The sequence below is a fragment of the Sceloporus occidentalis genome, unplaced genomic scaffold (assembly GCF_023333645.1).
Source record: "Sceloporus occidentalis isolate IW3139 unplaced genomic scaffold, rSceOcc1.0.p SCAF_23, whole genome shotgun sequence".
Lineage (NCBI taxonomy): Eukaryota > Metazoa > Chordata > Lepidosauria > Squamata > Phrynosomatidae > Sceloporus > Sceloporus occidentalis.
The window spans coordinates 14913710-14929027 of NW_028317003.1; the positions used below are offsets into that span (position 1 = coordinate 14913710).

At 34.7% G+C, this 15318-nt stretch overlaps 1 protein-coding gene across 1 annotated transcript in view; it reads right to left on the reverse strand.

Annotated features, from left to right (window-relative positions):
- Positions 1-15318, reverse strand: part of LOC149300859 (histone deacetylase 9-like) — a 157112-nt gene that overhangs the window by 64872 nt on the left and 76922 nt on the right. The window contains exons 11-13 of the mRNA XM_089484893.1: positions 13480-13684; positions 12379-12596; positions 7607-7858 (exon numbers count right to left, since the gene is read on the reverse strand). Of these exons, the coding sequence (XP_089341019.1) occupies positions 7607-7858; positions 12379-12596; positions 13480-13684 (675 nt within the window). The remainder of the gene's footprint in view (positions 1-7606; positions 7859-12378; positions 12597-13479; positions 13685-15318) is intronic.

Genomic DNA, 15318 nt, shown 5'->3' on the forward strand with positions numbered 1-15318 from the left:
AACAAAAGGCAAGATACTGTCCATCTCCTTGTCAGACAAAGAGCTTTACAGGCCTGGAAGGACATGCCCCAGGCTGGCACGTGATTTGGGTAATTAAATAACAGGAAACATGTTTTCCATATGCCATTCCCTGGCCACACACAAACTGTAACAGTAAATCTTTTATGTTAAATTGGTCCAATGAGAAATCCCAAGCTTAAGAAATGTGCCAAAGTTTGTGTTTAAAAAGTGCAAATAAAATGCACAGATTATATTGACTTTTTGACATTGCACAAGGCTACCTAAATTTCATGTAATTTTAATTTGCTTATTCTCATAGGTTTTATGAATTTCATACCAGCTGAACCATTAAGGTCAGCACTGAAATTTTGCATGAAGCGTTGCACAATTTAAAGGCAACACATTTACCAATTTATCTTATTAGTGTAATTTCTGCTATACGGATTATGGTAAGCAGTTTTAATTCTAGGCTTACAGGGGTCTTGAGTTTTTTTGAAGGGAGCCACTGGGAGTTTGTCTGGCCTATGATTCTATATCTCAGTAGTTATAGATTCTAGCCACTATTTTAAAAATCAATGCACTTAAGTTTCCCTATTCTGAAAACACTCTAAATCCTGTAATATCAGCATATATTGACTATTTTTAGTTATCTATTTTATGTAATTACTAGAAACACAATGTTTGCTGAGCTCACTCCATGTTTCACTAGCCTCTATAGGAGTGGATTTTTATACATTTTCTGTAGAATGAACAACTATTGCAGACTGGGTTATAGAAAGATTTATACAATGGGAAGCTTCAAAATTTTGATTTGGTTAGAATTTTAGAGGACTTTGCAAACGTTTTCTCCATATGTATAAATCTTCTCTTTCTCTCATTGTCTTCTTTCCCTTTGGCCTTCTAATAGATTGTAAGCTCACAAGAGCAGGTACCCCTTCACACTCTATATGAGTATGTCTTTTGTTTATGCTTGTTATTTTTTTTACATTTTCTTATATACTTACATATTTCATCTGCAGGCGTTCTATAAATAAAATGTAACGTAATTGAACTCTCTGCTGTAATGTTGTTTGTTTACTCACCAGCGATAATCAATCACTTTGGGGCTGAGTCAATAGTTTGAGTCCTTACTGCAGAGAAATAGTCTGAAACAGCTTCAATCATCTTGGCTGTAGCTGGTTTCACCAGGTTGAGTTTGACTTGTCTATTTACAAACAATAACAAGCCCCTGCTTCATCCTCTATCCCCCACATGTGAGATGCTGCCTCAAACCCAGTAGCTATCAGCTGGTTATTTCCATCTGTCCTCTCAGTAATATAAGTGTACAAACATTATTTACTTCCATCTACCTTATATAGATTAAATGTGGATCAATAATCAAGTACATTCATTGTGGCAAACTGCACAGCAATTAACAAGAGCTTCTTTTTCACATTGTCTATCTTAAACTTGTCCTCCTGCTTTCAGGTCATCAAAGGAGTCAACCGAGTTGCTAACATTTTAACATAGCTTATTACACACGTAGCCACTGAATCACTAATGCAAAGCTCATTAGATACTGTTCTGTCTGTATTCTTTTGGCAGAAATAAGTTATTACGCAAGAAGATCATAATAACCACTAAATGGTTATGCTACTGCAGTAGATTCCAATCCTCCCTTTAGGGGACACACAAGCCTTTATGATTGCATGCAATTTGTACAAACACCGACATAACAACATAACATAGATGGAACCAAGTTTCCTTCTGCCACATAATAATTGTGAAATACAATTCTTACTATGTATCAGTCAGCTTTAACAACCATAACATATCCATCATTTGAATTCGGCTTTTCGCGTACAATAAAGTAACCTAGAAGTGATTTTAAACAGCACAAAGGGTGGCTCTGCATTTTATTAACCATGGACCTGCTTTATTTACATACTGCATTTTGTAGATTACATTGACAAGCTGGAGGTGTATTATGAACTTCTGGATATAATACAGTCTTGAAAAAAAAAACAGGTAAGATTATATTATTAATTTTATGGATATAACTATGTAATTTTATAGAATGTTTCAAAACTTGTTCTAGCCAAACATATTACCAACAAATGGATCATTTTCTTAGATGGAATGAGCCAAAAAAAGAACTGTAACTACTTATTTGCATACAAGGTTGAAAATTCAGGTGTAGACTGGGATCTGTGCCAGAAAAAAAAGTATGAGAAGATAAGATTAGGCAGAAAGAGGTAAAGCAAGTTATAAGGGCTGCCAAAGCACACGCAGAAGAACGAATTGCCCAGTCAGTAAAAAGGGAGATTAAAAGTTTTTTTAGATACATAAATAAGAAAAGGAAAGTAAAACAATCATTAGTTAGATTAAAAACAAAATAAGGAAGGTAAGTAGAAGAGGATAAAGGTTTAGCTGACTGCCTCAATGAATATTTCTGTCCAGTTTTTACAAATGAAAATGAAGGAAAGGGACCTCAGTTAGGAAAAAAGACCTTTGATCGAGGAAGAGGTTCTACTTCAGCTGTCTAAGGTAAAGACAACTAAGTCAATGGGGCCTGATGGGATACACCCCAAGTTATTAAAAGACCTTGGTGGTGTACTAGCAAAACCGTTAACTGATATATTTAACGAATCATTGGTAACGGGAGTTGTCCCTGGGGATTGGAAAGTAGCGAATGTTGTGCCCATTCACAAAAAAGGCAGTAGGGAGGAGTCGGGCAACTACAGGCCAGTTAGTCTTACATCTGTAGTGGGGAAAATTAATGGAAAATATGTCAAAGGAAAGGATTGTTGAACATCTGAAGTCACATGGGTTTCAAGATCAAAAACAACATGGGTTTTCCTCAGGAAGATCATGCCAAACAAATCTTATTGATTTTTTTGACTGGAAGACTAATGTAATTAATTGAGGTGGTGCTGTTGACATTGCGTATCTGGATTTCAGTAAGGCCTTTGACTCTCTCCCACATAGATCTAATGTAGATAAATGCAAAGTAATGCATCTAGGGCATAAAAACCCAAGGGCAGAGTATAGAATATTTGATACCGTCCTAACATCAACGTGTGAGGAAAGGCATTTAGGGGTAATTATTTCTGAGGATTTAAAGGTAGGCAGACAATGCAGTAGAGCAGCAGGTCTCGCTAGCAGAATGCTTGGTTGTATAGCGAGAGGTGTTAGCAGTAGAAAGAGGGAAGTGTTCATGCCGTTGTACAGATCACTGGTGAGACCTCACTTGGAGTATTGTGTACAGTACTGGAGACCGTATCTCCAGAAGGATATAGAAATGTTGGAGAAAGTGCAGGATAAAACTTACCAGGACAGGTTAAAGGATCTTAACCTATATAGCCTGGAAGAAAGACATGACAGGGGGGATATGACAGAAACATGATAAAGAAAGAGAGTTTATTTAAAAAGAGAAAAAGTAACACAACAAGAGGACATAGGCTTTAGCTAGAGGGGCAAAGTTTTAAAAGTAACATCATGAAACATGACTTTACTGATGGTGGATACATGGAATAGCCTTCCAACAGATGTGGTAGAGATTAATGCAGTGAAGGAGTTTAAGACAGGTGGCATTAATACAGCACAGTCCTATAGTTCAATGGCAGACAAAACATCACCACAGGTTAAAGCAGACAGATGCACCCTTCTACATTCATAACTCTATACAAATAAAATTGTTGAATTAACCTTGCACTAGCTACTTTTCAGATTAGATTTTGGTGTTGAAAAAAGTTATTAAAGAAAGAACCAAATTACATGTTTATTCCACTAACATAATACAGAGCAGGGGTTGCATTCTAAATAACTGTGTTAACAAATGCAAGAGATTTGAGTTTATGTGTAGATTGTGTTGGGATTAAATAGTTCTGATGCACTAATGAGATGTACTAGAGAAAAATATCAGTCCACTTTATTGATGTAATTATTCATGTAGGTATGGATAGCTGTACAATTAAAGTTAAGTGATAACATGTGCTTATGTGTTAAGAGCTACACTACAGTAAAGACAAAAGGGATTGGGATTCCCCTCCTAATTAAAGAGTTTAGGTGTTTTAGCCATACCCATTGCAAACATGTATAACTCACGTTGTCTGCACAGAGACCTGACCTGACTGAGCAACTTTGGTTTGAATTGGAACGCTGATTGTGAGCCAGGTCTTCTCATCCAACATCGGTGCCTGACCTTACAAATGCTCTTTGGTTGAAAAGGGCACAAACTCCCAAAGACACGCTCCAAAATCTTGTGCAAAGCTTTCCCAGAAGAGTAGAGGCTGTTATAACGTCAAGTGGTAGCACCAACTACATATTAATGCCCATGGTTTTGGAACGGGATGTCCAACAAGCTCATTTAGATGTTGTGGTCCGGTGTCCACATACTTTTGGTCATATAATGTATTTCAGTATAACGCTTCAAAAGTGATCTTATCATCATAGCAACCAATGAAATGGACCATGTCATTGTTTGCAATGGCCATAAAGACACATTTAAAACTTTACACCAGATTTACTCTTTATAAATAACTTTAACACTTTCAGTCCAGCGTTACTAATTATTATAGATAGAAAATGTCAATCTATATTTTATATTGTTAATATAAAAAACCTCTTTAAAGCATCATTTATTGAATGTTCATTTTTAATTTCTAACACAGCAAGTGAAAATTATTTTATACTTGTTATTAATAATGATATTTATATTTACTTAAATTTGGTTATTTTCAGTTGAATTTAACTGTTAAACAAAGCAAGTCTTTGGTCTTTGGCGTGCACTAGAGTTTGCACAATAACACACACAAAAAAATGAATAAGGCCTCAATTGAATATTTTTTTTTAAAAAAGAAACAAAACTTTATTTGTGAAAATAATAAACATAAAACACAAAATAAAAATAAAGACAATGTATTTACAACACAAAACAACAGAATCACTACTACAGGCAAAAATAAATATAGTAGCATAAAACATAACATACATTTGTACCAACAGAATTATAAAAATCAAACTGCCATTATCGATGAGAACCCCGTCAGGGGTTTATTATATTCCTGGGTTTAGTTTCCAAATGATGAACCTGATGAAGAACGTATGGCAAAAAAATATACTATTTCATTATTTCACATAATAGTGTACAAAAAATTCTGTTCATTCGCTAGCTTTTATTCTGAATAATATTTAAATTAAATGTGTGTGTGTACGTGTGTAAATAAATACATAGAAGACAGCATACACACCTACACAAACACTTTATAATAAATTAATAAATCATGATACATAAGGGGCGTCTCTTTCCATGACAATACCTTTTGTAGACCAATAAGCATGGCAAGCAACACAACTATAAAACAGATCAGCATATACAGAATTGTTTTACCCAAAAAGCCGAAAAATTATAATAAACCCAGTTAGTGAACAAACTAGCTTGGTCCATAAATATCACTACCCTAGATCTGCAGGGGTTCCTTTGTGGGGCTAATACTTTAAGATGGGGTTTTTTTTAATTTAATTTGCAAAAATGCTTCTTTTGGCATAGAAAAAACAATTGATAATTTTAGAATATAGTAGCTATAATTGATGTTTGTTGTGTAAATTAATTTTAAATAAGTATGCCCAAAGTGTTAGAAAATGGAATTTATGTGATGTTTTAAAAAAGTATTTCTCCTATGTTTTTCAATCATTTAAATGAGAAAATAAAATAGGATTCCTCATTAAAAGTAGTAAAGGATAAAAAAAAAATCTTGAGTCGATTTTATATGTATATTTAAGTCAAACATTTTTAATTTTTTCATTTTTAGAAGTTCTACAATGTGCCAATTTCTGTACTGCATAAGATCTTATGACAAAGTTATTCCTATACAGTTCAACATTATAATTCATTACAATAATTATGAAATATTTAGCATTATATTAGAATCCTTGAATTAAATTGAAAAATGTAAATGTAAATAAACAAAAAACCCTTTATAAACTAAAATTCTGAACTCGCTGCCTTGATGCAATGAAAGGGTTTCTCATCCATTTCTTTTCTAAATTAAAAGCTTGTTGGTCCATTGAGTTCTTGTTTCATGAAAAGTAATGAATTTTTCAAAGGAACATCATCTGTAGATGCATACATATTTTTAAGAACATGTAAAATGACAGCTACATATATCTGAACCATTAAATCAATAGATATACCGCTTTCACTCGTTATATGCCATATTTTAATATATAATACGTTGTATCAATGAGTGAATACTATGTTAGGGTACCAGGGAAGTCTATGTATCTGTCTAAAGGAACACTTTTAAAGGAGATCGTAAGAGGCAAAGGGGATGGGTTTATGTCACCTCAATATATTCTTGCTCAGTTCCTGTTGTTCTAGAACATGCAGGATCTGTAAAACCTTTTTTAAGTTTCAGTGGCCTTTAAAAATATTTCCATGACCATTATTTGCAAGATCTTATACAAGATGGACATCTAATATTAAATGAAAAATGATGAGGACAAATGCTTATATTAAACCTAAAAAATATATATAATGTGTGCAAATCTTATGTGCTCATTTGAGAATGACATGAATACCCATGTGCAGCTAAAGATCCTGGTTTTGGGTGCTTTAATACTCTACCTCACTTTAATAAAAAAATACATGGATTGAAGAAGCAATCATATTGGGATATGAACCCTAAAATGTGTAATTTAGTTTAAAGATGTCAACAGAAAGCGTATTATGATTGATCCCCTACAGGTCCGTTCCCAAGAAAAACAAATTTGATGATTAAATCAGACAGGTTGAAATATATTAAATATATAAACATGAGATATTGAAATATCAATATATTTAATTTAGTTGAAAAAGAGGCTGAACAGAATGAACACAACTTAGGTATATTTTCTTCTCACATCGTGTGACGTTTTTTGTAACTGATGTACATGTTAAACAACGCTGGTTTTACTATTAAATTCATGTAAAGATTATGATTTATATGTTGCACTTTTTCTAATTTGTTACTTAGTCAAAAAGACAAAGCTGCCAAAATTGGTTATGCGCAGATAGCTACACAATCAACTTATTCTGAAATTATCTGGAATCCAAAATAAATGTTAAAAAGCTAGCAGCAGAAAAAAACTGAGCTTTCACTTTATGCAGCTATAGACAAAACGTCTATAGCTGCATAAAGTGAAAGCTCAGTTTTTTTCTGCTGCTAGCTTTTTAACATTTATTTTGGATTCCCTGGAGTGGGAATCTGCACTATTTGTGACACTGAAATACAATAAAATATGATAAATAGTGTAATGTCTTAGATAATTCACTATGCAGTAAGTAGTTTCCAACTTAGAAAAAACAAGTCATTCTAAATTCATCACAAATTCTAGCTTATCGGCACTGCGGTACCAGAGAATCCTCTCGTTGCTTTGGGGCTTAAAGTCAGTAAAAAAAAAAAAAAAAAAGATTTTGGGAGCAATAGCAAGTTAAAATAAATATACTCTTTTAAAAAAAAAAAAAATAATAACAGTCTTTTGAAAGATTTGACAACTGAAAAAGTTTTTCCTTAATAAGTGGCAGTCACAAAGTTCAGAGAATAACTTTAATAACAAATCCAGGAGCTAAATCTTTGCCTATTACCTGTTGCACAAAAGCTGTTTTCTGTTCAGATTCGAAGCGTGTTTGAATTTCATCCTCACTATCCGGTGGTTCCTCTTTCACCTTGACAGATCTCAGGTGCCCAACCCTGACATCCGCACTACTTTGTCTTTTCATGTTAGTTGACGAGGAAACACTTTCTTCTTGCATCACGTTATCTCCATGAAGTTCTTCTTCAGCTTCCTCTAGGTGACGGCCCGGTTGTCGAAGCTGTTCAATTGATTTAGAAAGAATCTATTAAAGAAAAGGACTAAAGTAAATATACTATTCACAGAGGTTTGTTTTACTGATATATACACAGAATGTATCTCTCAAGTTAAAGTTAAAAATATATACATACATAGGGCATTTAATTCAACAATTCAAAATATTCTAATGACTAATTATGAATCATAAAGGGTCAATCAAGCTACATAGCTGAGATATGGTGGCTTGATGCCGATTGGCTTTTGGAAGAGCACAGATTGTATTACTGGGTCTTCAATTATAAAGTATATCTTGGAAACTGGATTAACTGCCTGGAAGGATAAGCTAGGAAAATTTGTTTCACAGATCTGGATAACTAAAATTTAAAAGATTAGAGAAGGTTTTTTTTTTATTATTATTATTATTCATTTAATGTGAGCCTACAAATCATCATACAAATGAATTTAACTTATTTAGAGTAAAGAGCTACCCTAATTCACCGGCAAACTAGGACTGAAATATATATACCCAAGAAAGAAAATGATTTAAAATATGGTCACGTATAAGACAATACAGAGCTGTTTTTTGGACCTCAGATGGACCTTTAAGTGCTTAGAATTTGAACTATCCCATTGGCAGGAATGAAGAAAAAATAGGTAAAAATCCAAACGGTCCCAGACAGTATCCAAAAGTCCAAAAGAAACAATAGGTAAAAATCCAAAAGGTCCCAGACAGTATCCAAAAGTCCAAAAGTAAGGTAATAAAAGGGTCCAAGTCAGCGTTCAAAGTCAAAAAGGCATAAAGAGGACAACCTGGGTCAAAACCAAAAATTCAAAAATCTGCAATGAACACAAGAAGGGAGAAAGCCTAACAACTAATCATGGGTTACTGTGCTTATCTGAGTTTTATAGTGTAATTTGGTACCAATTATAAAGGTTTCAATTTACATCTAAATAAGAGATGCCCCAACAGACGCATTGTGTCGGACTCCATCCTGACAGTAACCAAATCAGATGAGTGCCAAAGTATATAGTCTGTCTTAAAGTAAGTGTTTAGACTTTAAGGAATCCAATATGAATAACGCAAGCACTATACTTTTTCAACATGAGTCTGGCCTTCTGCTGGCGCTAGTAAAAGTTTCTCATTTACAAATTTCATTAACATATAATGAACATTTTAAAGGTGCGGATCTTTGTGTGCATAAACATCGATGCATCCTGTGACTGCTCATGGCACTCATCCTTGGCGACTAGCTGAGAGGAATTTATGGTAAGTGTGTAATGTGAACGGCCAAATTATCAGACTCAAGGAACATGTTTTCCCACTACCAGAAACATAGTATATTGGAGTTGGAGGACTGGCAACTGATTCTTAGATGAAATGACTTTAGGGGAAAGTTGCTGCTTCCATAAAGACTTATGTGCAGCAAGTATGCATTCTCTTTCTAGTGAGGGAAACCTCTATGGATGACTAGAGACGGATATAAATCAATCTTATTTGTCAACATCACTGTATGGTTTATTTACAAAGAGACACTACAAGGGTTAAATGTATACTACATGCAAAAATGCCATTTTTTTCCTGTTTAAAACTTCACAATGTCAAAAAAGTAATACATGGTCCTCCTCTCCAGCTCCTTTGTACTTATGTAATGAAGAGTGACTCCACCAGTCCCAAAGGAGAGCTGGGTAAGAAAAGAGTTAAAAAAAAAAAGAGTCTAGAGGACTTTGAAATCTAAAGACAAAAAAAAAACCTTAATAGAAAACAGCCATGCTCCTTGGGGTTATCTGCTCATTTCTCACACATTCAGCTTTGAAGTAACTATTGCAGTAAAGAAAAAATGGTACCAGTGACACACAGATGAACTATGTTTTCATTTTGGCATTCTAAAATTGTATGCATCATTTTGTTGAGGTCTACTTGAAAAGACAATAAATATTTACTGGACGCTAAATTACCTGGACTTTTTCTATACAATGACCATGGATCTGAGACAGATTTAGCAGACTATAAATGCAAAACCAGTGTAGCTCCTTATTTATACCTACATGTTCTTCTCAGGAGAAGACAAACAAGTCAAATCTCCTTTTTAAACATTAAAAGTAGTTAACGAATAACAGTATAGCATCTTCCCAAAAAGTTAACCATTCATTTTCATCAATTTCACATATTCCCCTATTAACAACGCAGCAGTCTTATTTCAATGTAAGAATACAAAAAATAAGAAGAGGAATCTAGGACCAAGCCTAGAACGCATAGGAATAAAATAATACATTAAAATAATAAAAAGAAAACTCAAGACAATTCAAATCGTATATACCGCTAGTGGCATTAAAAGCTTTAAAAAAAGTAAAAGTTCTATATTAGTACAAAGTAACTGACACTCTCACACAGTCCTCCCAAACCAGATGGGAGAGGTATCAAGCTTGGTGAAATTCCGAAACCACTAACTTGTTTAAATATCTAATGTTATGGTCCATTAACAAGCCTCAGCCACAGAGTGTTACGTAGGTCATGATAATATCTACCCTCTGCCTAGGATCCCAGCAAGCTAAAAGTGGTGTAGACATATCAGATCTACCGAAAACACTATATACACTCTGAACGTAATGAACACATTTTCTAAATATTATATATCCATAAAAACTGTTTAATGTTTATGAAATATTAAGTATGTGTCCATGTTCTCCTTTCTTCAACAATACAATAATCTCCATTGGGGTTCTTAAACAGTTGGCTTCAACTGATGTAAATCAAACTCTGAGAAAGTGATCAAAGAGTTGCTATAGGAAGCCAGCTGTCCCCTACACAGAAGTGAATTAAATCTGACACAAGTCTGCTTTCCAAAACGAAAAGAACAGGTCAGATTCCCAAACATTAATATTATAAAAGTAACTGCAAGTAATTCCACCCACACTCCGAAGGAATGTCACAATCGGCATTCCAAGTGTAATTTTCAAGGTGTTTTACATAGTGGATTCCATAGGTAAAACTATATCCCTGGCAATATTAATGTTGTAAAAATGACACACTGGGAACACAAAGTCTCGAAACCGAGTATAAAAATGATCTTTCAAAATTGCTAGTTTTGCTGAAAAGTTTCCAGAGTCTCTAATTCGAGACGATGTGCAATCACATCCAGTGACTACGGACTGTATTTCAAAACAAAATCACAACCGTTAATCTCATAGCCAGATAAAGGAAATTATTTTTACTTCTGCACATTTCAGGTAGGATTCCATATTAATTTAATAATACAGCATATCTCCACAATACCAATATAAATGACAAATTTAGCATTTATTTTAAAGTCCCTTTTTAGATTTTATGTTTATAACTAAAACAATATTTTAGAAATGAAATGAAAATGAAATAAAATCAGATTTGATATGATTAAAAAATAATTATTAATAGTTATATTGCAGGCACGTACCCTCGTATCGTATTGTATTGTATGAAAATAAAGTGATGTTAATGATAGGCCTCAAAGAGATGCCAGAATCGGTGTGGTTTAAAGTACTTTACCACATTTATTTTTCCCCATGCCTCTATTAGCAAGACTGGGAAATTTTGACTCATTGCAAAAGAAACGCCTAATTCGCCACCATCTCAAACATAATACTATAGCCCTGGGTAGTGATTCTACCTTCGGATGTTCATTTACTTAAGCAACATGTTATAAGCTAAAGCCTTTTGCACATTGCTACATAAAACGGCAGCCAGAAATGCACAGGCGTTTATAGAACACCAGCTTTCATCTTCATTGGTTATATACTTTCTTCAATATTGAGGGGGAAAAACAGCGGCACAATGATCATTTCCATGGCCAATGGCTGGTCAAGGTCTGGTGTCATGGAAGGAGTTGCACACATCCTGTTATTCATAAATTTACATATAGGGCTTTTTTCATGCAGGGTGTGTTATTTGTAAAATCATCCTAGATTATTTTTAGCTGATTGACTGCTGACAAAGAAATAGATACCGTCTTGAAAACACATAATGATAAACTTGTTTTTTTCTCCCGAAACTGTGCAAGATTGTGATGTTAATTCATACACATCTGTGAAGGATCTGTGTGTAGCGAGCATACAACATGCTTCAAACTCATACACTCTAAGTCCATGTAAAGGTGTTCACAGATTGGAGAAAATGTATGGGAGCAGCCAACTTAACTTCCTGTTCTCAGGTTTTGCAAGATAATTGCTCCCCATTATATATTTAAACATCCACCAGTGGCAGTCTGTGGCAAAGCCAGCATTATCTCATCAATTCCTCTTTATTCTACTCCCCTCAACTTTACAAATACTTTACAAAAGCTACCTGAAACTTAACAACAATCAGAAACTACATAAGATAACACAATGGGAAGAAATAATTATGTGGATTTGGAGAACAGGAAAATACCTTTCCCCATGGTATACATACAAGGTGGGTATTATTACATTACCCTTAAAATATATCTGCCCTGCTAATTGCTGCAGATTAGTTCAGGCAGTGGGGATAATATACACAGGTAAGAATGCCAAGCGGTATTTTTAATGCTCTTGGTACACGGTAGACGTGCTCACTTTGTTCATGTGAATCTGCTGCTGATACTGCTTTTGTTTCTCTAGGAACTGCTGGTGCTGCTGCTGAATGACCAGCTGAGCCAGAGTGTTCTGCGGCAGAGGGGCAGACTGGGTCCTGTACAGCGGTCTGTGGCGTGGCAGCTTGTGAGCTACTCTTCCAGACGGTGAAACTCTGTCTTTTGATGCCAGTGGTGACTGCTGGAGAAGTGGAGTCCCTCCTTAAACAAACAAAATCACAAAAGCCATTTACATCTCAACCGATTATGTCTTCAGCGATCAAATGCAAGAAATAGGTAACATTGGTAGACTTCACAAATATCAAGCACCAATCCTCACTTTGGTATAGAATATATATGCCTGCAGAAGTGACCTAGATAGTCTTGAAAGCTTGCAGTCCGTTATACATCAGTTAACCTGTAAAGGTATAATTTTTAACTGCTTGTTGGTGAACAACATAGGGCTGGGCAAGTATTTCTCAACCCTGTATGACTCGAATGGGATCATTTCTAATATCTATTAATTCTGAGGCGGTGTGAAGGATTTGTGAAGGAGTATCATTATTTCTGAAGATATATAGTATTTTACCAGGGATTCTTAAATATAGCATATTAAAAGTCACTATAGAGGAAAACTATAAAATACATAAAGGAAAATATAACTATAGTGCAGTAGAGAAGCGAGCTAATGAAAAGAATTCCAATTTAATAAGTGGAAAAACATATGGATAGGCTATTTAAATTTATTTTTCTCAAGCCGGTTGCAGTGTGCTTTTCAAAAACTCATTGTCAGGCTCTTCTGAGCATTCCTCATGATCAAGCCAGGTAATTACAAAATTTCACAACTGGATTCAAATCAATGCAGCAAAAAGTTTTTTTTAGCACAACTTTCAAAAGAGTTGTCACCACTCATTGATCGGTTGAGCTTTTAGTGAATTAAATAACTTCTGTAAAGACTAGCATTATTTTTTATACCCTTTCAATGTACCGGTGGTCTATGAAGCCAAAAACCACCTTAATCTTACTGTAAGTGAATTCTATTAATTAAACTAGCAAAGTTATCTTGGATTACAAAGTACCTTTCAGTACAGCGCTCTGTAATTACCTGCAACTAAAAGCTTTTGTTGCCGAATTTGTTCTTTCAGCAGTAAGTGTTGCAGCAAAGCCTGATGACTGCTGGTTGATTTTCCTTCCAGGGACGCATGGGCCGAAGATGCAGCCAGGCTTCCACCATACTGTCCAGGCAGCGAGACCCCCTGCCGGAGAGCCTGAGGGTCGTACCTTTGTTTTTCTTTTAATGAGGATGAGGCCTGAAACAAAAAAATGTAAAGAAATTCTAATCCAATTACATGCCCATTAGGATATGTCCTGGAACTCTACCTAATCAATGAATGATGTTGTCTCTTATTTGTCTTTAAATGATACAAATGACTCCTGTGTAATGATACAAATGACTCCTGTGTAAAATATAATCCCTTGTCACACGTAACAACTACCTGGGGACAATTGTATTTTTTTTTTCTTTGCAGAAGATCCTTTAAGAAGTGAAAGTGCTTTTTAATCTCCTAAAAGATTCCTTTTTTTTTTTTTTTTTCTTCCTTTAATTTCATTAATGACATCATAGAAAACCAGGGCAGACACTTCTTCCTTGTTTATCACAATAATCAGTTCAGCCTGAATCATTTTTGTGGGAAACATAAAACATTCTATTATTAAAAAAAAAGAAAAAAATTGTAGAGGTTGTTATATTCAAAAAGTAACATGGGAATGGTTGGATTTATTGCTGCTTAAGTGCCAAGACTGTAAGCTCTCGAGCGGGGCCCTCAATGCCATAAGGCTAGATGGCAGGCAGCGTTCTCAACTCTTGATTTGTCTATATGTATTAATGTATATTTGTTATGTATGTGTTAACTGACCCATTCACATTTTACAGCACTGTGTAACTTAATAATAAGCTCCTTAGAGGGTTGAAGATGTGACATAGTCTGCATGGCTAGGCTAATAAACATTGAAATTTTAACTGGGACATCATCATCTGTCTCGATGGTTTTCACGGCAGTCACATTGAATGAGGGTGCTGGAGTCTGATGTTATATATCAGCATCCATTGCTATTACTACCATGGAACCACTCGACAACGAGGGGCTGACGGTTCAACCTCAGGTGAGGTATAAAAACTAGGGAGAAGAGACTTTAAATGTTTAAGTAAACTTCTGGCTCTGCTACGTACTGGCATATTATTACCGGACATCTTATTTATAAATTGATGTTTTTTATTTTATGAACAGGATCTTAATTTCTATTCACAACTTCTGATGTATACCACATTTCCTTCTCACCAAAATAAACTTATTGTTTTTTTCTCTATGTATCACTGATCGTTTATTACTCTCACAATGTATTACCTTTTTACACACAGGGACCCCTGGCTTTGCCTATTCACATTTCCTATATACATATTAGCAGTAGGAGTGTTGTAAGACCAAAATGTGATTACGCATTGAAGACTCCTACACAGCACCTAGGATACACAATCCTTCCCATCTAATCCTATACTGACTTTTTGTACTCATGCACTTCCATTTCTTATTAATATCTATTTAATAGGTTTTTTTTAAGGAAAGAATCTAAAAAGCATGTGTTGTGACTTTTCATGAACCACTACCGGTGTCTGCGTGTGAATGTATGTCATTATGTGTGTGATTATTACACCATAGCTGTAAACTCTAGGGAGACTGCTAGCACCGAAGTGAAATAAATTATCATAATAATAATACTAATAGATATAACAAAACAAAGGGGTCAGCCTTATTATTGTAACTTACAGATCTCATTATTTTCCTGTTTCCATAGCAGAGATGATAAACCTATCAATGATTTTAATTTAGGGCATTTTAACACTTAAAGAATACCTTCCTTTTTTAGAATCATGCACCTCACAGTG